This window comes from Salminus brasiliensis, chromosome 1 (genome assembly GCF_030463535.1).
Source record: "Salminus brasiliensis chromosome 1, fSalBra1.hap2, whole genome shotgun sequence".
Lineage (NCBI taxonomy): Eukaryota > Metazoa > Chordata > Actinopteri > Characiformes > Bryconidae > Salminus > Salminus brasiliensis.
In genome coordinates, this window is record NC_132878.1 from 33,741,467 (window position 1) to 33,765,754 (window position 24,288).

A 24,288-nucleotide genomic window follows, 5' to 3' on the forward strand; every position below is an offset into this window, starting at 1 on the left:
ACTCCATCACACCACCACTTTATTATACTACCACTCCATCACTCCATCACACCACCACTTCATTATACTACCACTCCATCACTCCATCACACCACCACTTCATTATACTACCACTCCATCACTCCATCATACCACTGCTTCATTATACTACCACTCCATCACTCCATCATACCACCACTTCATTATACTACCACTCCATCACTCCATCACACCACCACTTCATTATACTACCACTCCATCACTCCATCACACCACCACTTCATTATACTACCACTCCATCAATCCATTACACCATCATTAATACAACTGACCGTCTCATCATCACTCCATCACACCTTAATTCCATAACACCATATCTCTAGCACAGCACCACACCATCACTCCATCACATCAGCACTCCATCACTTTGCTCTCTCTCTCTCTCTCTCTCTCTCTCTCTCTCTCTCTCTCTCACACACACACACACACAGACTCCTTTGCAGTCCTCCACTCTTTCTACATTTTCTACCTTGAAAATGTAAATTCACACATGCACACACACACACACACACATGCACACACACACATGCACACACACTTTAAAAGCAGTAGAATTTAAGGTATAATTAATGTGAACATTCAATCTAGATAACCAAAGTGACACACACACACCAGCAGCATGCGAAAATCCACCTCACTCACCTCTGCAGAAGCTCAGGAATTAAAAATACATGTCTGGCTAATGTATGGATACAAAGTGTGTTAACCGCTTAGAGATAAGTGAAAAAAATCTCACAACCAAGTCCAGCTGTGTAACACACACTCTGAACAGACCGCCTGCGGTGCACATTTCACCTCATACATTTTCAACAGGTGCTGATAATGCTTATCACGCAGACACACGTTCAATCAGGCAGCATTCTAACCCACTCCTCTTCATGCAAGTGTGGAGTTGTGTGTGTATGTGTGTGTGTGTGTGTGTGTGTGTGTGTGTGTGTGTGAAATCTAGCCGTACTTAGCGTGCTTAGCAGAGATAACAGGATGAGCGGCCCCTATTGGCTTGACCGGCGCTCCTCCCAGCAACACATTGAGAATTTCCACTGAGCCGATTCAGGCTCGAAAGTAACCTGGATTCTCAAGTTTGTCTAGTGATAAATTTTAGTAATGGGATACACAATATGCTTTTTCAAGGATATTGAGGATGTTGTTAGTGCTAATTAAACACAGATCAGGTTTTGTTCCTAACAGTGTAATTAGGCTTCATTTAATTAGATTAAGAGTATTAAATACTGGAGAGTATCAGATCACACAGCCCTACTCTTTTTGGTTCCAGAACTACACAGTTTATTATCTTATTAGCTTATTTAAAGTGTGTAATTTGCCAATAAATGGACAAACAGAGATTTCCAACCAATATTTTTGCTTCTATTGATCTGAAGAGTCATCATGTGCTGAAGAATGTGTGTATTCACCAGTGCTGGGAATTTCCGTTCTTATAGACCCCGAATCAACCAGACACAGCATGATATAGATTATATTGGGTGCAAACCTAACAATGCCTATTTGGTGGTGGCAGCATCAATCTGCTTCAGTCAACCCCAAACCCACAAACCCAAACACACGATTGAACAACCTAAAGGTGAATGTTCTACAGTGGCCAAGTCAAAGGACAGATTTCAATCCTTTCCAGAACCTGTGGAGTTAGTCTACCAGCAAGAAGCGAAAATCACCCCCAAACAGTAAGCACAGTTGGTAGAAACTCACCCCATCAAGCTCAAAGCTGTTATTGCAGTAGAAGGTGTTTCTACCAAGTGCTGTTCTAAAAGAATTAGATCCTTACGCAAACTTGATCTGCTGGCAAACAATGAATTCTGACTTTTTTAATTAAGAGTAGATTGGTTTGCATAGAAAAACTGTCTGAAACAATCTGTGTCAGAACCTGTTTACACCTGGTATTAACCCTCATTTTGTATCTGGATAGTATCTGGATCAACTGTGAGTGGATTCTGTTTACTCTTGTCATTAAAATGTGTCTCCAGTGTGACCAGAGGAGATCCCATTTTACCTTACCACTTAAAAATGACATCAGAGTGTACATCATTTTCTATTTACTTGCTGCCAACAAGTTTCCCCTCAAAATTGTCCCGCTCTGCAACACGGTAAAACAATAGATGGTATATATGAACATATGACAGACTATTAAAAACTGCAAGGGAACAAACTTTCATCTACCGCACAAGCCAAGATCCACAGTAATAATTGCTCATTGTAGCATTTTTCAACAGATGGATTTCCACTAGCCTGACGGAATCCGACTGCAGTATTTAATTCCGTAGTAAATGTGGACGTGATCCATCTCTGACCAATTCCGAATGTGGTTTGAGTGATCCGATCATAATCTAATTAAAGTGAATCCTTGGGGGTGTTTACACCTGTTTATTCAAGCAGATAAGTAAAAATGACTCTAGGGGGCATTTGTAATTCAGATTAATTTAATGGTTTTTGCCAAGCACTGTACATTTAAGTCCTAAAGCTTTTCGTAAAGCTTTTCCTAAATCTTGCGTAAAACAATGTCTCAGGCACCAAACAGTATATTATTAAGGACTTCAAGATATAACTTTATCTAAATGAACTTTAGGAGCCATTAAACTCTGCAGGAATTAGCCCCATTCACCGCCACAGAAAGCCTTTTTTGACTGTTAGTTACTTTACAATTTTACACCAGATCACTCAATCACAAATCATTACTTTGTTTACATTGTACATCCAGTTTACCTGAAGGTTTTTCACACTTGCAATGTTACTTTCATAGTGGTTTATAGCATATTTTAGAATTGTTATCAGACTTTTAGGCCAGATTTGGTCCCTGCAGCTTTAGAGCATATGGGAAAATGGTGTGTGAGTCGGGGTGGGTATCATTAAGAGGGCACCGTATGCCCGGCTATCCAGACACTGCTACATGATGTAAATGAGGCTATAGAGCTCAACCCTAACTGCTTACAGGTCTTGTGAAGGTCAAATTAAATTAAACAGGAGAAAAATGAAGTCTGATTCCAGCTGATCGATCACCAAGTCACGGCAAATATCAGCCATGATGTAATGAATACTGCATTCACACCGGTTGGTTCAGGCTTTGCAGCAGGGGGAATTCTGGGAAAGCTGGTATTGATATTGCAGTAAATCGAGTTTTTGTTAAAATAAATGCCAGAGCGCCAAAGCGGGACAGAATGCAGCTGAGTGATTTATCAAACTGAAAACTCCCCCGACCCTTCTAAATGCTTACCAGGCTTCTTGTGGATGATTTACTGTGTGGCGTAGTCATTAAGGTCAATGGGCAAAATTAATTTGGCCATGGTTATGAGTTTGTGTAACGTGTCATGAGGAAGTGGAGTAATAACAAGATCACGGCTCCACAGAAAGGCCAATTCAGAACAACAGATTTTTTAAATAGATAACATAGATCACACTCAACAGTCAGGCTTTTCACTCTTTTTGTTTTATTATTATGTAATAATTCTAACTGTTGAACATTGAATAAAACAAATGCACTAGTTACACCCAACCAACCACACGGGGTACCACAGAAACCCTTTGGCAAGACACTTACCAACCACCTGAGACACCATAGGAATCACTTAAAATACCTGAGCAGACACCAGGAAAAGCTTTAGCTACGATCCGAGGATTAAAGGATAAAGGTGCACATATTCGTCACTGTACAGTGTGGACTGTACAGCGAAATGTGTCCTCCACATTTAACCCATCTGGTAGTGAACACACACTCACACACACACACGTGTTAGGGGCAGTGAGTACACACACACACCCAGAGCGGTGGGCAGCCAACTCCAGCGCCCGGGGAGCAGAGAGGGTAAAGGGCCTTGCTCAAGGGCCCAACAGTGGCAGCTTGCCGAGCCCGGGAATCGAACCCACAACCCTGTTATCGATATTCCGGCGCTCTAACCACTGAGCCAGCACTGCCCACTTGCTGGTTCGAATCCCAGGTCATGCTGCATGTCAAGTCTGAGCACAATTGGCCTTGTCCTCTTTCAGGGGTGTGTCGATGGCACTTCCTCCCCACATCACTCCTAGTGTGATGTTTGTCAGCCCAGGCATCTGTGTATCGGAGCTGGGGAGCTGTGCTTTCCTGCTGCATCAGTGGCAGTGGCAGAGTTCGAAAGGGGCGGTGGCTGACTTTACATGTGCCAGATGTGATAGGGTGACAGGGTTGTTGGAGACATTGCTAGTGATAGGAGGAGTTCACCTTAACAGGATTGAACAAGTGGCTGTCCCAGTTGGGTAGAAAATGGGGTAAAATTAGACATAAATCTTAGCAATGCCTTAGTAATTCACTTGAACATCTTAGCAATCACCTGAAATATCATAGCAGCCCCCTTAAACACATCAAAAATACCTTAAACACCATAGCAACGACGAGTAATACAATAGCAACTACATAGCAACAGCCCAGCATCCACTTGGAAAACCACAGCAAAAGCCTATGCATACCACTATGGTGACCATGTAGCAACAGCCTAGCAACTGCCTGAAAGTGGTAACCACTTAAGCTGCGCAACCGTTCCTCAGGAAATCTGCTGTTGCTGTTTAATGTATTATACTTTAATTTAATATAATGCAATACATTTATGTATTAATTTATTTGTTTGTTTGTTTATTTATTTATTGATGGGGCAAGCCTAGTCTAATAGTGGCAGGAAAACCTCCCTGAGATGCTCTGAGCCTCTGGAACTCCAAAGGGGAACCCGTCCTCCTCTGGGTGACAGCGCATAATGAAGTTTCAGGCAAAGCAGGATTAAAAACAGACACAGTCGGATGCTGTGTGATTTGTGTAATCTTTTTTCCGTCCCTCCCCAAACGCATCGGAGCTTCTGGCAGCATAAACTTTGAGGCTGGAGGCGTATGTCATTAGCTAGCCTCACTGCACAATAAGCAATTTCCTCCTTAAAGGCAAAAGCCACCATAATGAGGATGTGGCACCACCCTCATTACTCACTGTTTTGTATCTCTAGCTATTACTTCCCTGAGTGTGTGGTCTAGTCAAAGCCATCAGTGCATCACTCAGTGAAAGGATTAGTGAGCGAGTGTGACTCTTCTGAAACATCTAGGCAAAGTGAAAAGCTCTCAGCCCCAGGGATGGAATTTCCAAGACAAAATTGCCTTGACTTTGTAAAGTGTTTGTAAACCCGAAATCAAATCGGAACTTTTTTGGTCATTTTACACACAGCTCATTGGGCCATGGTGTTCTTTTGTCTTTTTTTGAAGTGCATTTCCGCCTCTAAACGTGCTTCTGATGCATGGTTGGCGTAAAATGACCACTAGGAGGCGCATCTACAGTGTACAGTTTTATTAACTAGTAGAATTACAGCATGGTTTTCCCCCTCCCCTTCCCACCACCGCCACCAGTCAATACCTCAGTTCTCAGCTGCTCACACAGGCTCAAATAAATACAGCCTAACTGCTAGAATGAAGACCCTGTTGTCTTCTTTTGTCCTCCTTGTCCAGAGCAGATGCAGCTGTGAAGTTAAAGAAGGTGAATTCTCATCCGGCTAGAGTTAGACTCTGGTTCTAAACGCTTGAAATGCTCGCTTTAAATCGTCCCACCAAATCCCAGTGGATAAAATGATGTCCAGTCCATACATGTCTACATAAAAACCTTGTATCTCCATTTTTGCACTAATTTAGTGCACAAATTTAATTTCTATCGGTCTATTCATTCTAAATTATTTACACAGTGCACAGAACAGCCACAGGGTTCAAACCATAGAGAACATTATATATATATATATATATATATATATATATATATATATATATAGAGAGAGAGAGAGAGAGAGAGAAATGTGGATGGATATTAAGCGACAGCATGAACAGAGTGGGGTTTTATTCAGGCTGATGTCACTCTTTATCAACTCCACTGTAAAAATGACTGACCTGCCAGATGCACTCACAGATCAAACCGGTGACCTTGTTTGCTTAACAGGAGGCACAGTGGTAACATAAATACACACACAAACACACACACACACACACACACACACACACACTTACAGGCTCTGGCATCAGTAACTTTGTTTCACATCACACACTGCACCTGATTACGTTTGCCTTGCATGTATCTGAACACACTTCCAGCTGCAAGCATTCTACAGAATGCATAGGACTCAATAGCGAGCCTCTGTACATGCTCCACACTGGTTGTGCTATAAATATAGTAATAACAAAGTATTATCTATGCTGTAAGTGGATCTGCAGCGCTGTTGCAGTTTTGTATGGCCATGATGAACCTGAGCAATAAAAAAAAAAACAAAGTGTTTTTAGACTTCTAGATGACGTTAAGGTACGGCTATATTACAAAAACCAGATCCGCTCTCTACATATTACAGTTTCCATTTGTTTCCATTCTTAAAAAGGCTTCCGTTTAAAAAAAGCTGTGTTCTTGTTTCCGTGCAGTTTCACTCTATTGTAAGAAGCTTGTCGCCACTGAAATTCAATCTCTGATCTCCATGAGAACACTTTCTCCCTCAAATGACTGGAATGGAATGATGGACAAAACTAAATTGAACTACACATTGTTTACCTGCAAAAAGCAACTGCAGGTCAAATGAGCTGTCAAACAAGTTCTCACAGGAGGTGCTAAAGGCCAGAGCACAGTGATCCAGCATTCCCCGAGCAAACCCTATCATTTTAGTGATGGCATTAATAATGTGAATAGGGGAGAACATTAGAAAACATTGTGAATGAGGGGGAACATTCTACTACAGCCTGAATATGCAGAACATACAGAAGAATGTTGAGAATGAAGTTAACATTGTGAACAGTGTGAATAGGGAGGGCATTCTAGAACAGTATGAATTCTAGAACAGTGTGAATTCTAGAACAGTGTGAATTGGGAGGACATTCTAGAACAGTTTGAATTCTAGAACAGTATAAATAGAGAGGGCATTCTAGAACATTTTGAATTCTATAACAGTGTGAATAGAGAGGGCATTCTAGAACAATATGAATTCTAGAACAGTGTGAATTGGGGTGACATTCTAGAACAGTGTGAATTCTAGAACAGTATGAACAGAAAGGTGAATTGGAAGGGCATTCTAGAACAATGTGAATTGGAAGGGCATTCTAGAACAGTGTTAATTCTAGAACAATGTGAATTGGAACGGCATTCTAGAACAGTGTGAATTCGAAGGGCATTCTAGAACATTATGAATTGGAAGGGCATTCTAGAACAATGTGAATTGGAACGGCATTCTAGAACAGTGTGAATTGAAAGGGCATTCTAGAACAGTGTGAATTCTAGAACAGTGTGAATTGGGAGGGCATTCTAGAACAATGTGAATTCCAAGGGCTTTCTAGAACAGTGTGAATTCTAGAACAGTGTGAATTGGGAGGGCATTCTAGAACAGTGTGAATTGGAAGGGCATTCTAGAATAGTGTGAATTGAAAGGGCATTCTAGAACAGTGTGAATTCTAGAACAGTGTGAATTGTAAGGGCATTCTAGAACAGTGTGAATTCTAGAACAGTGTGAATTGGGAGGGCATTCTAGAACAGTGTGAATTGTAAGGGCATTCTAGAACAGTGTGAATTCTAGAACAGTGTGAATTGGGAGGGCATTCTAGAACAGTGTGAATTGGGAGGGCATTTTGAAATGATGGAAATGACGGAGAACATTCTAGAACAGTGTGAACAGAGAATTGGGTTGGATCTATGCTGAATGTCTACTCTGAACAAATAGACTGATATATGCTTAACCTCAATCTGTGCCACCAGAATTGATTAACCTCAATCAATGATGTTAAACCCACCCTTATTAGACTTGTGTAAAGGCAGGGTCACTGAAGACACACACTGAGACAAATGAATTAATCTACGTGCCAGTCGTTCCTATCACAGCAAACAGTGCCTTCAACAAAGGGAACGTGGCCTTTTACAGATGGCAGCGGAGACTCTGAGTTGGCGAGAGTTGCATTACAGCAGAGCTAAGAGCACAAATATGAAACCAGCTTATCTCGAGTTGGAAAGGAATGCATCCTGCGTTCACCGCCAGTGGCTTCACTGAGCAGTAAGAAGCTTAGAACTAAAATACAAGGCAGAAATATCAGAGAGGGCTGCATGATTTATTCATATCACAAATCAATAATGCCACAAGCAGGTGCTTCGAGTATCTGACCTCACCCTCCTTCTTTCCTATGGACATCATCAATCTTAACTGACCAGCAGCACTGCCATATTTCAGTTCTTGCTTTTGTTGCTTAGTTACAATGCTCCCTTAGAAAGCCAGAAAGAAATGAACCATTAGCAGTCACTGTTACCCAAGGCACACATATTAATAGTGTGGTGAATTTTAATGTTATTATTAAAATTGGAAATGGAGACATTTCTTGAATTAAAGATTCTACACCTGGGATTAGGGTTTTCTTTTGTGTGCAGTTTTGTATAAACATTCTGTACATATTGTACATATTGTAAAAATGTTTATTTTTATTTTTATTTTTTTTTATATGAAGATAATGGAAGGCATTGTGGGTCTATATAAAACCTTTTTACATATTCAACCATCTACCCAAGGTTTTCCAACAATCCGAAGAACCTTCTAACCAGGTGAAACCCACTTACTCATCTAAATACTTCTTTGAGTCACCATGGTTCAACGTCTATAGTAGGAGTGTGGTTGCTGGGATAAAGCAGAACTGTCTGAGATAACTGTGATTGGTTGAGTGAGTTCTTATAATCTGCAACAGTTCCCAAAGGTTGAGCAGAGTGTCCGTAGTGATTTCTGTACAAATATCTGTAACATCTGAACAAATCACTCAACAATATCATGATCAGTATGTACAGGCTTCTATAGGGTCAATGTAGAGAAAAAGAACCTGGAAAGGCCCTACCACTGACTCAGCGCTGAATGTGTGTGTGTATGTAAAAAAAATAATAAAATAGGCAGAGATCCGGAACCTGAAAGCCTCAGAGTCTCTTAATAAGGCAAAAAGTGGGGATCCTCTCAGACAAACATATCTGAAATACTTTCCCATCAAAAACTCATTCTCTGCAATGGCAGCGGCATCTGAGGAATGCTGGCTACATGTCCCGGATTGTTTAGGATACGACCAGCAGCAGGTTTGTGGTTTTTCAAACTGTGCCAACTCTAAGTTAACAGCTCTGTAGTTTCACAAAACCCACAATGTTTCACTAGATTTTGGAGCACTGCTGTAAGGATTTGATTGCATTCAGCGACAAGAGCATTAGTGAGGTCAGGATGTTGGATGATTACCACTCCACCTCATCCCCAGCTCTTGGAGCACAATCCTGGGGGGAGGGCTTTATACCCCTTTATACACCTATAGCCCATGACTAGAGAAGTTGTGTGTGCATTTGTACATCAGTGTCAGCAATGTGTGCAACTTCAAGTAGCTGAATGGCTTCATTAGAAGGGGTGTCCAAAAACACTAACAACAATCCGCCGGACATAAAGGGTGACACCACATGTCTGGACCGACTTCAAGCGCTCATACATGAATTCTCCTTTAAGGACAGGAGACGTTTGGTATAATAAATTTGATAGATTGCTCATTCCATATTCAAATGTATGGGCAATAGATCCTGCATTGGAATGCATATGCTGTGTCATTGTGATGACACCACTCCTGCCAAATTCTGACACACACACACACACACACACACACATCCACTTGGTCCCTCCTGCGGAGGTGTGTGTTAGCTGAAATGTCGATCACCCCCTAGAGACCACCTGCTGCAGACCACCTCACACTGTCTGCTGCGTCATCCAATGCATTTACATAAAGCAAGAACAATATTCACACATCAAGCAAGTATGTGTGTGCGTGTGTGTGTGTGTGTGTGTGTGTAAAAGAGAGCAAGTCAGCGAGAAAGTGAGATAGAGGACAACAGGCCTGCGTGTACAGTTTGTATATAGTGATACAGTGTATCTGTGTGTGTGTGTGTGTGTGTGCTTGTGCATTAATAGTAGTATGGGTAGGCCCTATGGTTTCCAAGATACCAAAAACACAGACACATACATACATGTATATATATCATCATTGTATACACAGTACATGCCCTACCTTTTGTCATCTATCTCACACATATACATACTCATGCTCTATATGGCCAACTGTATGTAGACACCCCCCATAAACACTGCCCTTAGGTGGTCCAGCCTATTCCATTGCTAACAGGAGGGTTTATATAACATAAAGCAAATTTTACATTCCGATAAATGCAGGCTACACAGAAGACTCTACATCACTTACCATAAAACTGTGGATAATTTGGATAACAACAATAAAGGTTCATCAAAATAATTCTACACACATAATTTACACACACCACTTCAACTTCAGCCCAGATGGCCTTTACTCAGGTCACCCAAGACGATTCATGCTGAAGTGCACAGGATGTCCATCCAGCCTCAGCACTTCAGTTACACACACTCAACAAAACCACAGCAACCCCAGAACACTCCAGAAGCTGTTCATAAGGTATTCATATTTTAGGGTGGTTTTAAACAGTTGTGTATTGATGGCTTTAAAGGATGAAGAGATATGCGTACCGAAGGCTCCTCTGGTTTTGTAAGAGAGATCTTTGACCGCCTGTTTCTGAAAGTCATTCGTGCATCACAGAACTCCATTCAGCCTGATTCAGAGTGGGCTGTCCGCAACAGAAGACTAACAGAAATAAAATGAAATAAATAATAAAAAGTACATTTGTGGCCTTAGATCACCGTGGTCACGCCTTTCTTTCTATTTATTTCTGGGTTGGTCTCAAAGCTCATGTAAGACTGGAGGTAAGGTACAGTGGTTCATACTAAGGTCAGGTACCAAGGCCAGCAAACTCTTTAACAGCTTTTTTTTTTTTTGTGGTTACAATTCTTTTTTTTGAATGATGAAAAACAGTGGCGTTCGGCACTCCGATGGAAATATCAGAGAAGCAGTGGCAATAAATTCAGCTGACTTCTTCACGCACTACATGGAAACGCACTATTGCGAGGTTGGACAAGGTTTATAGAACAGTGGTGAAAAGTGGTGGGAACGCAGTGGTTTGGCTGCAGTAACTAATGGGGGGTACTAGTCCTTACACAAGATACACTATGTACAAATGTTTGTGGACACCACTTTTAATGAATGCATTCAGCTATTTTAAGTTGCACCCAGTGCGCATGCACACTTACACGCAGCTTGTCTAGTCCCTTGTCTAGAGATCTTGAGCATATCAACATGAACCTATTGGTACCATATCTAAAGCCATGTGTGAGCTGGAGGGGTAAAAAGCCCCCCCAGCACTAAGCCGTTGAGCAGTGGAACTGTGTTCTCTGGAATAATGGTGCTCCACCCAATGCTTTCAGGATGAGTTGGGGTGGTGATCATCCAACATCCTGACCTCACCAACATTCTTGCCGCTGAGTGCAATGCTGAGGTCCTCAAAACAATGCTTCAAAATCTAGTAGAAAGCTTTCTTTCCTGGGCAGTAGAGACATTTACTCCAACAAAAGAAGGATAGATTATTTTAATATAGCCTTAATTTCAGAAGAAACAATGCACGAGCAGGTGTCCCAATACTTTTGTCCATATAGTGTAAATAATTAGCTGGAGTTAAAGGGTGAAATTATGTGAAAATGTTCCTCTTTATAAGAGATTTATGACTCCCTTGACTACAGTTAATGACTAAGGGTACTACAGAGCCAAAGGAATGCATATCCAAAAGAAACAGTCCTGGAATGTTTGAAGTCCCAGTCCTGGACTACGTTCTTTCTGCATCACAACCTTGTTTGTATTGAATCAGGTGTTAAAGCAGGGAAAACACTCCACTGTGCAGTGGATTTAAAAACTTGGACTGGAAGACACTGGAACAAGCCTCCAGTAAAAGACACTCAAAGGAAAGAGAAAGTCATCGACTGCCAGACCTTAGCTGTAGAACACAATGTCAGAAGAAGTGAGCACACAATAACAGCAACACGTCTGTGTGCGCGAATTGACAAGAGGCTGCGAAACAGATCTATAAAACACATTTGAAAAGAGTGAGATGGGGTACAGTCTACAGACGCCAGTGAGGTCACCAAAGACAAACATCTACAAACAACGAGCGGTGCTGAAATGCCAGAGCAAAGGCCGGTTTTCTCTCCAGCGATGCTGCGGATGCTGTAGAGGCTGAGGGAGTCTCATTAGGGAGAAGGTTAAAGCGAGGCTTCTGCTGACAGATTACACTGTTACTGAACAAATCATACCTAACTAGCAGTGTCTCAGCTGGTGGGCCTGTTCCACTCTCACCCTGTCACACACTCCTTCTCTCTCTCTCACTCTCTTTAAAGCAATGTAACAGCTGTATCTTCTTCTTCCACTCTTCCCCACAGACAAATGGTGAGATGTGCTGTAAGATAGGGTGCTATAAAGCAACACTGGGTGGTTCTTCAGCTCTGAGATGCTGACCATATGTCTGTCTTTAAACTCTAAGAGACTTGTAGGTGGGCCTAAACTTTCATTCTTCTGTTTCAAATCTTACACAATGAGCTTCACAGCTTTTGCTTAGCAAACACATGATTAAGGACTGAGTAATGGGACGAGTCAAAGAAGTAAAGTGCTTTTCCTTGTTCATATTTGTTACGGAACCACAATAAATATATGTAGAACTGGATCTAGTTCTTCACTGAAGATGCTTGGAAAGTGCACTCAATATGCACTCCATATGCAATCAGAAGCTTTTCGAGGCACACAGTGCTCGCTTAGATGATCCAAAAGAATGCTGGATGTTGTAAAACATCTACAACCAAAGATATGTTGATGAATATCATGATCATAGGCCAAGTTCAAAACCAGTAGTCCCAATCCTGGTGAAACTGATCCAGCAATTTTCCTAGCGCAATTCTTACCAGCAAGGCTAATGTGTAAACAGAGGACACAAGATGTAGAGTGATCGTAAGTGGTGCAATGGTGGTGACTGTGGTGTTTTACCATTTGTATATTAATCTGTGTTTCAAATTTGCATGTGATGGTAGCAAGTCATAACAGCACTACGTCACACAACATATGCCACAATGCCACTATGTCCCGAGGACCGCAGTTTCGAACTAGGCCATGCTGCCTGCCATCAGAACCCGGAGCCAGAGAGAGCACAATTGGCCCACTCTCTCTTTCCCAACATCGCTTCAGTGTGATGCTGGCCGGCACAAGCGTCTGCTAGCCGATGCATCAAAGCTGGGTACCAGACACGTTCGCCCAAGCATTTTGGTTGGTGGCTAATTGGTGGCTAAATGTGTCTGAGAACGTGAATGTGTCAGTCCTCACCCTCCCAGTGTCAGGAGCATTACATGTGATGGGCAGAGTACTAATAAGTGGGTTGAAAAAATTAGGTACATCTTAAATTAGGAAAAATTGGGTAAAAAAAAATTACAGACTGAAGAGTGCTTTGAGACACCTCCCGGTTTTAAAAACAATCAATTCTGTCCTCCCAATATCAGAGTAAAATATAAATAAAAGGTATAAGTAAACAGTATTGTATTGCACAATGGTGCCTAGAGGGCATTGGTGAGTAAAGCTTGCATATTTGAGCTGAATTTTGAGCTTTATTTGTTGATTTGCTAACATTTTTGCCAGTGTAAATGAGGAAACACCTTACAGAAGCACAATGTAGTAAATTCCTTGCCCTACAAGGTCAGCTTAAAGTGACCAAGAACTATTACATGACCACAATGTGCTCCATTATATACACTAGAAAGCTTAACTATGTACATTTGCAATTTTTAAATGACCACTTTGCAAAGAATGTGTTTTGGCAATGTTAGCTACCTGATAGTTAATCAGTAGGACCAGCTCAGTTCTCGCCCCCAGTCATCAAATCACCAAGCTAAACTCACCAAGCCATAACCTTGAGAATGGGTAAGTTCAGTGACTGAGTAATCCATGTGGAGGTCTAAGCCAGCTTTTAGCCTTTTTTCCTTTGAGTCTGAAAGCCAGCAAGAGTGTGTCACGTTAATCAGCCATGCTAATTAAAACACAGTAGGATTCCGTTTCTGCCAACTTCCTTCTCCGTGTCCATCCCTCATCTTCTGTCACATCATACCTTTCACACTCTCACGATCCTAAGCCCCCTCTCTCTGGTGTGTGATGAATCTGTAGGAGGCACCCAGTCGTGAGTGGCTCTAATTTAGAGTCTACCAATACATCTTATCCACAGGGTCTCCTTTTCTCTCCTTTCTTTATACCTCCATCCCTCTCTACCACCATCTCCTGCAGGTGCAAATGAACGTGATCCTGACAAAGATGTCGGACGGGATTCTGATCGAGGCCTCTCATTGACTCGCGGCCACTCGATAATGAAATCAACCACCGACTCTGGTTTGTGGGTGTATGTGTGCGCGTGCTTGATGCGAGTGTGTGCCAAGCCCAGCCTGGGCTGTTGTAGAAGAATTATGGGATGTTATCAGAGTCTCATTTTAATCCGCCGCGGTGCAGTGGGAAGTGTGTGTGTGTGTGTATGAGTGTGTGTTTAATGCTATCCTCCTCTGGCTCTCAGCTCCTACTTAATTCAATAGAGGGCCAATTATTGACTGTACCGCCACTTTGAAATCCTTTTCAATTTATTTAAACTGTAAGTGTCTGCCGGTCAAGACCCTTGGCCTAATTTGCAGACTAACGCTTCATATATTACTCCACTTTAAGCCAAGATCAAGATCACTCCAACAGATCACGCTTACAGTTTCATAATAGTGTGATTTAGTGTTACAGTTATTTTCTCAGAATAGGACGCAACACAGGGTAATTGATGTCTAGGAAAGATAATTGTGCATTCTAGACCAGGGATGAGCATTTTAATATTTTACATACTGCTACAAAACCTAACATAGGGCTGAATATATTGGGAAATTTGTTGTATCATTCAAAAATAGACAATGGGACGTGTAGTTTTCATGTTGGATGAGTTACGAAGGCTAGCTATTTTCTCCTCAGTGGATGACGTGCCAAAACTTTAGTAGCTAACAGGACCTAGATTAGTTAGCCCAGTATAAGAAATTAAGCCATGCTAGCTCTGCCTTCTCAATCATATCCTTAACAATTCATGCCAGGTAACATGGTCATGTTTAGGCTCTGGTATTTAAGAGTAAAAAGTGTAACATACCCTTACTACAAGCAAAACTGTCCCATTGTGTAGCCCCTGACTGAATTGAAAGCCTGTATATTTTTTTCATATTGTCTTCAATTAGTGGAAACTACTGAATACCTAAACAGTGAATGCAAATACTAGCCCTTGCATTTTAATTTAGTTCAATTTAGTAGTAGACATGCATATCCTTGTCCCAGACACTTTAAATGGTCATTTAAAAAAATAACCAAACTACCACACACTATGTCACACTATGCACACATAAATAAGTTATTTTAATATGCCATTTTAAAACAAAGAATGTGTTTCGATGCACAAAATGAAAAATCACAGCATAAATGTAAAGCTAAAACCAAATTTCAGGACACACTATATATATATATTAATACAAAATAACACAAAAATGTACTTTAGGAGAAAACTGAGTTGACATTACATAAAGACTATTAACCTACAGTAGACATCTATTTTTGTTTTAATTTAATTTTTAATTTGTTTTAATTTTTTTTTTTATTTTGTTTTCCCTGCTTCTCCTGATGGTTCAAATTATGCTCAACCTCTGTGTATTAAGCTTTGGGTCCCATCAGCTCAAATCCCCCCAGAACTCTAGCCCAAATTTCTTTAGTTTCCCTTCCTTGTCTCAGCCAAGCGAGCGTGGTCTGTACTTTGCAAACAGTGCATTCTACTTAAACTGAACTGGTCTTGCAGACTTCCAACTACTGTATGTGAAATGTGGTTTGCAAGTCTTATCAGTGCTTGAGTAAGCACATAATCATTGTCTCTTATCTGCATATTCGTAAAAAAAATATCCCCAACAATGATAAATCAACCTGTCAAGGTTCAAACATCTGCTAGAGTTTATTTACTGGAGGTCACTGACATGCAAGACAATAGCAACACACTCATAGCAAATTTTGAAAAATAGAGCATTTTTCATATCAAACAGCAGCAGCGCACGCTGACAAATATAGCTCCAATAAGCTCCCCAAAATCTCCAGCAAGGATTTGCATTCAGAGAGACACCACTGTGCCCCAGGCCTTTAGAGAGTATTTACTTATCCTGGGCAAGGGTCCACCACTGTATCAGACCATCATCAATGTTGCTGTGAGGCATTCTGTCCACTCTTCTTGCACTGAGTGTTGTTCTAAGGACAGAGCGATGGCTCGCCATTCCCTGTCCCGAAACTAATCAGGCTCTTGTTTGGAACGCAGCCCACTGGCTCTCAGTCTCAGCAGGCTGGTTCACTGCACTTTCCCCCTTCAATACAGTCCAATCATTCCTGCCTACCTGTGGGCCAGCAGGTGCACAGCAGAGGAAAAGCTGCTGAAAGGTAGTCAGCGCGGGGGAAACTGAGTTGTCAGAGTGTATTTCCTTTGTACAATGTTAAGAATGGTACAGTGTTTTTGAGGACACTTGTTGTAGTAGTTCCACAAGCTCTACAAACAAATGGCTACATTGTGCTTCAGCATGGTCCCTTAAAGGGTTCCCTCTAGCAGAATGGTTAAACATAGTTTTCTCATGCAGCATTTGCTGGGTTACAAAAACAAAAAATGCTAGGTTCGCCCACACTGGACCCAGCGCCGGGTTGCCAAACTGACCCAACTTGGGTTAGTTTTAAACCAGCAGTTTTCATAATGTATGTAAGCGGCCTTGCCCTTGTTGGAATAAGTAGGTTTTTGTAGGTTGTCATGAAAAGCTTATGGCATTAAAAATGCTGCTCTTTAGGAAAGTGTTTCTCTCAAGTGGTTTGTGTGGTTTTTAGAAAGCAAAAAAGTATGTTTTTACTCATACAAGATAATTTTCCAACCTCTATGTTTAATCTTTTATGTTTTCATTCATGTTACTGTGCCTTTAACCCAGTATTGTGCAGTTAAAGCTTGCACTAATCATTTCAGCGTGAATGGGCAGGGCTAAACTGCTGAACTCTGAATGGAGGTGGTTACACTGCTGTGGTCTGAATAGGCCTATGCAGTTAAGTGCGTGCCAGTTAAGTTTCCACAAATATGGACAGTATTAATGAGTAAACACTATATTTGAAAAGTTTTCCCATGTTTACACACTCCAAAAAAGATATTTTATGACAGGTCTCCTTCCCTACTCCTGATTCAGGACTTGACAATTACACTATATTCCCACTGCAATGGCCTGTTTTGCATCCCTTTCCACTCATTTTCTATGGAGACAGGTGGCAGACCTGTGCAGAGGACAGTGGGAGCAGCTGTGAATTGCAGCAGATGATAAGACAGACAAAGAAGCTGAGAATGAGCTGAACTCTATGTAAATGTGAAGTGCATTTCATCAGATGGTGTCCAATCAAATGGGTTGAAATATGGCACAGTAAGTCATGTGTTATGTCCATAGTCAAGCTACTTTTTAAAAAAGAATGATATCAAGCCTGTTAATCTACATCCAGTGAAGAACACTTGTCCCATTTGTATCTTCTGCTTTCCATGGAGAACTCAGGGGGTACCAGCTGTATGAGGGGATGCTTTTGGTATTTTAAGTATTACTATTATTATTATTTTTGGCTGAAAGCGTTGGAATTCCCTTGCATGCACACTCCCTCAAATCAAGCCCTACCTACATCACTCATGTTAGACTGAGGCACAGAACCCTACATCCTTGCATTTTAGACACACGCCCCCCAAATGCAGCCAACAGCTGGTGAGGGAAGCAATTTACTTCGGCGTAATAAAAACGCAGTGATACTGATTGGAATTACCACCAGGAAAGACTTGAAATTCTGCAGTGCAAGAAGACTGTGTCCCCGGCTGTGGAAAGCACAGTGTGTCTAGGTTTAAATAATAGACCCGTGTTACACCCTCCCTGTGGCCGTCGCAGTGCTGCAGAACACCGACGCGGCTTGTAGGATGGGAATGGGCATTACCAGTGATGACACAAAGCGCACACACCTCCGTGACAAAGAGCGAGTCGGAAAAGCCACTGACACAAATGTAATCAGAGCGGCCCAGGACAATGAGGGCCAACTCTTCCCATGGGGGACCTGGGTAAGCAAGCCATCCAACACATCCGCAACGGATTACTGAGATTACAGTGATTGTGTTTGGTGGCTGTGTGTGTTCCATACAGAAAGAGAGGGAGAGATGGGGGGGGGACTCTTTCCAGTCTATCCCTGAAAAGAATGTGCTCCACAAAGCGCAACAATAGCAGTGCATCTCAATTCAGCTCCTGTGCTGACACACCACGCTCAGTTAGAGTCTTTTTTGGATTGCCACTTACATGTGCCACACTTGCCCCAGGACAAAAACAACGGGACAAAGCTTTCGAGTCGCTGAGTCATAGGAAAAGCTGCAACCATGTGAACGGGAGCATAGCAGAGCTTGCACTGTCTAATGCTAGCTGTTCACTTTTACCTACAGTATCAAAGACCAACCGCTGCTAAGACTCCTGCATTCTTAGTTGGCCTAAACTCTGCTACGACTGCTGACAGCCATTCTACTGTTCCACTTTCCAGGCTTTGGTGGCAAATTTGTAGCTTTTTGCACTTAGGGCCTCTCTCTCTCTTTCTCTCTCTATATGTTACTGCTCTTTTCCCCCAGCCAACTCAACGCAACACTGCTTCTCTTTCGGGGACTTTTCCCGTGACAGCCACACACTGATGCACTTAGACTCTGAAGAGCGCCGCAAGAAAAAAAAATTATACTTGACTCTTTTCTTAAACTTCATCTCTTATTCAATAGATGGTTCAGCTTAGCCATGCTAACAGCAGGGATCCTGTAGGAACAGTTCAAGAAATCATCAAGTTCACACAAGTTTCCTCTTAACATAAATGTATTCAATCAGCCAAGACGTATTTGGCGTACAGACGGTTTGGGCTTCACTGTGCCTGCTACAACTATTAAGTATTAAACATAGCTTACTTTTGTCACTTTTATAGCTAACAATGTTTTGAGACTTTCAGAACAGTTTGAGGCAAGTGATGATTTAGAAATGCATGATACACAATATATAATAATACAGTCAAGGTAAGGGACACATTATGCACGTAATTTCCCCTACTGAGAACCACAAGCATTTTTTCACCAGTAATGTAATGCTCAGCATATGTTAAGTGCCCAACAACCGCTACAGCAAGCATGGACCAGCAACAAGTAGAGCAAACCAGGACACTTACTTTGAGTACTCTTCATTGTCCCGGTCACATCTGGCATCCTTATGCTTCTCCCAGTCCTTGCCGTGCTTGCAGGTCGTCAACAAAATCATGTCTTCCCCATTATGTATATGATACAAAGCGTTCCTGGTTTCAGAGCCAATGCCTGTGAGGTACCTCTTCCCTTTGAACACCAGCAGGTATTTCCGTGCAGGCGGGATATTGTTGGATGTCAGGTGACCCTTCTCCCCACCTTTCTGGGGATGGTCTTTGGAAAACAGGGGGATGGACACATCAAAACGTGGCCTGAAGTTCCCCACGTCCACGCTGGCTTTGGCCAGCATGGCCTGGCCCACGTCAAAGCCTAAATCCTCAGTGTAGTCAGGCCAGGTTCCAGAGTACAAATTGAAGATCAGGTGGTTCCTGCCCTCGTTCCACAACGGAAGGCTCTGGATCCTGGCCCGTACATCCTGAGCATACTGGGCGGACAGTTGGTCCCTGTCCAGGGTGTCCACACCCAGAACAAAAAGGCAGGCCTCGTCCGGATCCTGGGTGTAGAAGCGGGACTCCTCGATTGCGGCCAGGATCTTCCGATAGCTCTCGGAGACCACCTCTCCCTTCTGGGGTGGGTACACGTACACCCGAAAGGGCCTTTGACATCGGCTGAAGTCGAAGCACGTCTCCATGCGGCAGCGGCGGCTCTTGTAGATGTTCTTGCGAGTCTCGCGCCGTTCCCTTGGTGAGGCGTGCTGGTGCAGAACAAGGGGGCCGTCCTCCTCCTCCTCTGCCCCGTCCAGGTAAGGCCGCAGAGGAGGCTCCACCAACTCGGGCTGGATCTGAGAGGGCCGGTGGAAACGCTCTGGGGGGCTCCGGGTCTGGAGCTCAGCAACTTGTAGGGTCCACAGGTAGGCCAAAAGCAGGACGCAGGCCCCCGCAGACACCAGCAGGTAGCGCTTTTTGGCCTGCATGGGGGCTGGAAGGAGCGGTGGTGGGACAGGGAGAAGCCGGGCAGGGGCGGAGCTCAACCCGCAACACGCAGCCTCATAGCAGCGCTAAAGCATACTGTCAGAAAACAGGACACTGTGAGTAGAGTGGTAGAGACGTACACCCAGGCATGTGCACACACACAGAACCAGTTAAATACAAACTACAGATGGCATATTGGTATCAGTGGGTATCAGAGCTGGGTCAATATTGGATTCAATATTAGAAAATGCACTAATGAATAACATTTGTAATGCAGTTAATGCTAGTCCTTTAGAATAGTATACAGGTTCACATGTGAAAGTGTGCATTTCTTTAGTCTAGACTCTGATGAACCATGACACAGCAAGATCAATTTATGGGCTTCTGGGAAAAAATGTGAAGCAATTAGTTTTTATGAGACATAGCCTAATAAATAAACTTGGAAGGGTACGGTTAAAAGATGGCAATGGCTACTGGCATCGGGCTGATATCAGCAGATAATACTAGACGGGATATCAGAGGAGAACAAAGGATTAATATGATACGATCCTATAACAAATGTAGCCTGAAATAACACACACTCCCACTGTGTTTCTTCTGCTTGTGGGGTTAGTAGAACGTTTGAGTAGTCTGAGCACAGCTGCCCGCTTTTAGATGCTTATTCTATAAGTGTATATATAAGTAAAGTGTTTCAATGAACAATTTTAAAGCTTATTTTAAATCTTAATAGATATTAAAGAGAAGTATCAGATAGGTATTGTCATAGTTCTATAAAAAGAACCATTTCTAAAGAACTCTTGAAGAGCACCTAGTTTGTCAGGCTGTGGGCCAATGCAGTGGATTTAGTGGTTTCAGACCCTATGTTGGTGTTTTTCCTGCCCTGGCACACCTGATGCAGCTCTTCACTTAATGATGAGCTTTGAAAGATGTGTTAGAGCAGGGAAATCAGACCTCCGCGACCACAACTGGACTCCTCTGGCTTAGACATTCATCCTTGTCACTCTGCTCCTGAAGTAAAGTTTCCCTGTGATGCCCTTTTTTCCTGCTCAACCACAGCTGAAGCAGCTCGTTTCTCGCTCCGGAGAAAGCTGGTAGGTTACAACAGAAGAAGCACCAAAATGCCCTGTTCACGTTTCCCTCCAGGAGGACGGTTTGCAGTTAGGAGTAGAAGGATTGAGAACTGTTCAGACGTTCCAAAAAACACCACAAAAGAACCCGTTGTAATTCCCTAAAGAACAATGCTCGAAAAAGGTTCTCATGATGACGTAAAGGGGGGTTTTTGAGGATCTTGTTAAAGGACCCTCAACAGAAGCATCTCTTCAATGGTTCTTTAGTAAAGGCAATGGTTCCACTGTAAATAGAACCATGGCAATTCAAAGAACCAGATGAATGGGTAAATGGTTCTTCTCTTAGATCTTCAATATTCAATAATCTTTAATATTTCTTTGGTCCACTGTTGTTTCAGTAGGCTGTATACCAATTTACGGGTTCCAGCTGGACTATTACATTATATGGATGTTCTAAAACATATAATTAAGGTTCTGTATATGACATAAATCTTCAAGCTCACGAGCAGACACGTCAATCTACAGGTTATATACAAGTTATCTGCCTTAACACACCTGCTTTGTCTCTTCCAGGGTATTTAACCAGATATCTCGGATAACTACTAATAAGCTCAACGTTGCAGATTACTCGTATCGTCTTATATTGGCTATGGGTTTAAGTTAAGTGGTTAAACTGAGAAATGCTGCTGTTCAGAAAATTTTTCAGGAAATCAAGCTGACTGGCAGATGCTGCTTTGTGAAGCATCCCTCCATCACTACTGATGGATAACCCTACTACTGTATAGCATAAACTTTACCCAAACGACTTAGTTCGCAGTTACCTGCAGGGGGCGCCTGTGCGCACGCGGGCAACTTTCAGCCTTCAGTGAACTCCAGCGCTGATCATGCACAAGCCGCGCTCCAGCATTTTGCCCCCCGAAGTAAAGTTTGCCCCTCTTGAATGAAGACCCGGATCGTGTCAGGCCGAACTCCTCGCGTGCGTGGACGTCCACATGGCCTTTATTAGGCAGCAAAACACTCCCCGGCGTGCTCCATCCCTCCAGCTGTACCTCCCACAGAGTCAGTAAAAGCTATGGCTGTAATACCTTCACTCTTCACTGGAAGTCCAGCACGGTCCAGTTTCAGTGCACACGGCTCATAAGCACCCGGTCTAGAACCCACAGGCTCAGTGCTCCCGGTCCGGGATCCTTTAAAAGCACCGCAAGTTGGAACAGTCTCACGTGGAGAAAGCGCGGCTTGGCCGGTGCCTCCTGCACCGTGACTGACTCGCTGAGCTCGCTGGTGGTCGTCCGGGCGACATCTCCGCTCCACCGACCGCAGGGGGCTAGAAGACAAAAGTTTAAAAGAAGAATCCAGGGCTCCCGGCGCGAGAGCCATGCGAGGAAACTTCGCTCCCGAAAGATGCCACGGTGCTCCTCCTCTTCATCATCTTCATCTTCATTATTATCTTAATCAGCATCACAATCTATAAGCGTCTCCGCTCCTCATCCCCCTCATCTTCTCCCTCCTTCAGCAGGACAGCCCCGGGTCCACGCGCCGCGCATCATTATTATCATCATCATCATCATCATCATCATCATCATCATCATTCGCGCAATCATCGCCGTTCAAACTTGGCCAGAAAGTCTTGAGTGTTGAGCCGTGTTGTTTGTTTATGCTTTCTGCACCTCCATTGGGCGACCCGGCCTGAAGCAGCGACTCTTAATCATTACAATAAAACATGATGACGTCAACTCACATCCCCAATACAGCACCGCGAGCCAGTGAACGCTTCCCCTTCTCTCCTTGGCTCTTCATCCAGCTGCAGGTGTGGATGGAGCCGGAATCGGTGGATCCGCTCATTCTCACTCACTCACTCCGGCGACTCGCTCCGCCCCCTTGCCTCTGCGCGCTCTGATTGGAGGAGAGGGGCGCCCTCGAGCGAGGGAAACGCAGGGCCGTCATCCCCCGAGGATGGGAGGAAGGAGGGATGGTGGTGCTCGGGGTACCGGGTGTGTTTGTTGGTTGTTGTTTTTTTCCCCCACCCGTTTTTCGATAAACCCCACCCGTGCTGCGTTTCCATTGGCTAGAAGTTCATTCTCACTCTTCTGGAATGTGAAAGGCTTACCTATGATAGCCAGGTGCTAAAGTCCTATAGAACCACCATTGTTTTTTGTCAGCCTTGATGTAGATCAGCCTGCTCTGAACTGCAACAAATAAACTATTGCTGAGAAATCCAGGTCTAAGCTGGTCTTGGATGGTGAGGGTGATTGAGAACTCAATCATCTAGATGAAAACATACCCTACTGTGATTAACCAGTCGTACCAGGAGCCCTTTGAGCTTTTAAGTAAGGCTCGGCTTGACCCACCATCCTTTAAGATCCACGGAAGACAAGCATCCAGACTTTTTTCTGGCCTGACACCAAAGAAGTGGAACAAACTTCTCCTTGGTGTCTGAATGGCATGAGTTGCTTGTCTTCTTCAAACACAGACTCTTCCGAGAGTACTTGGGTAAAGTGTAGTGTCTGTTGAGTATTGTAGTCTCCATACTGAGTAGTTTAGTCACATCTAAGCTTAGAGGTATCTTTTGGGTCCTAGTCTACACAAACTAGCTAGTGAGTGAGAAGTGAACCACTTCTGAACGTCATAAATGGTCAACGAGCACAAGATATGGTCATCGAGCTGGACAAGCAGCTTGAACATGCTGGTAATGCTGGCAAACCAATGTGTCCAAGCTAGTCAAGAAGCATGACAAGCATCTTCTTGACCACCATTACAAGCATAATCAAGCCTGGTCAATCGGCTTGGTCAATTGGCTTGGTCAGACTGGTAGACGAGGTAAGCTTTCTTTTTGGATTCCATACCCAACTAGTGCACTATATATACAGTAGGGGTCTGCACTCACAGACTCAAATATAAATGGCTCTTTGTTAGATGTATGATTATGTCATTGGTACAGATACCCCCATTTTTATGACCTACTGTAGGTAGTGTGTTACGTTCATTTGAGATTCAGCCCGATTTAAGTAGCAGCTAAAGCCAAAGAGCTCTAGGC

At 43.1% G+C, this 24,288-nt stretch overlaps 1 protein-coding gene across 2 annotated transcripts in view; it reads right to left on the minus strand.

Moving 5' to 3' along the window:
- Positions 1–23,070, minus strand: part of LOC140554821 (exostosin-1) — a 289,508-nt gene extending 266,438 nt beyond the window's left edge. For both annotated transcript variants that reach the window (XM_072678222.1, XM_072678213.1), the window contains exons 1-2: positions 22,076–23,070; positions 19,246–20,283 (exon numbers count right to left, since the gene is read on the minus strand). In XM_072678222.1, coding sequence (XP_072534323.1) covers positions 19,246–20,189 — 944 coding nt within the window. In that variant the 5' untranslated portion in view covers positions 20,190–20,283; positions 22,076–23,070. The remainder of the gene's footprint in view (positions 1–19,245; positions 20,284–22,075) is intronic.
- Positions 23,071–24,288: the final 1,218 nt, after the last annotated feature.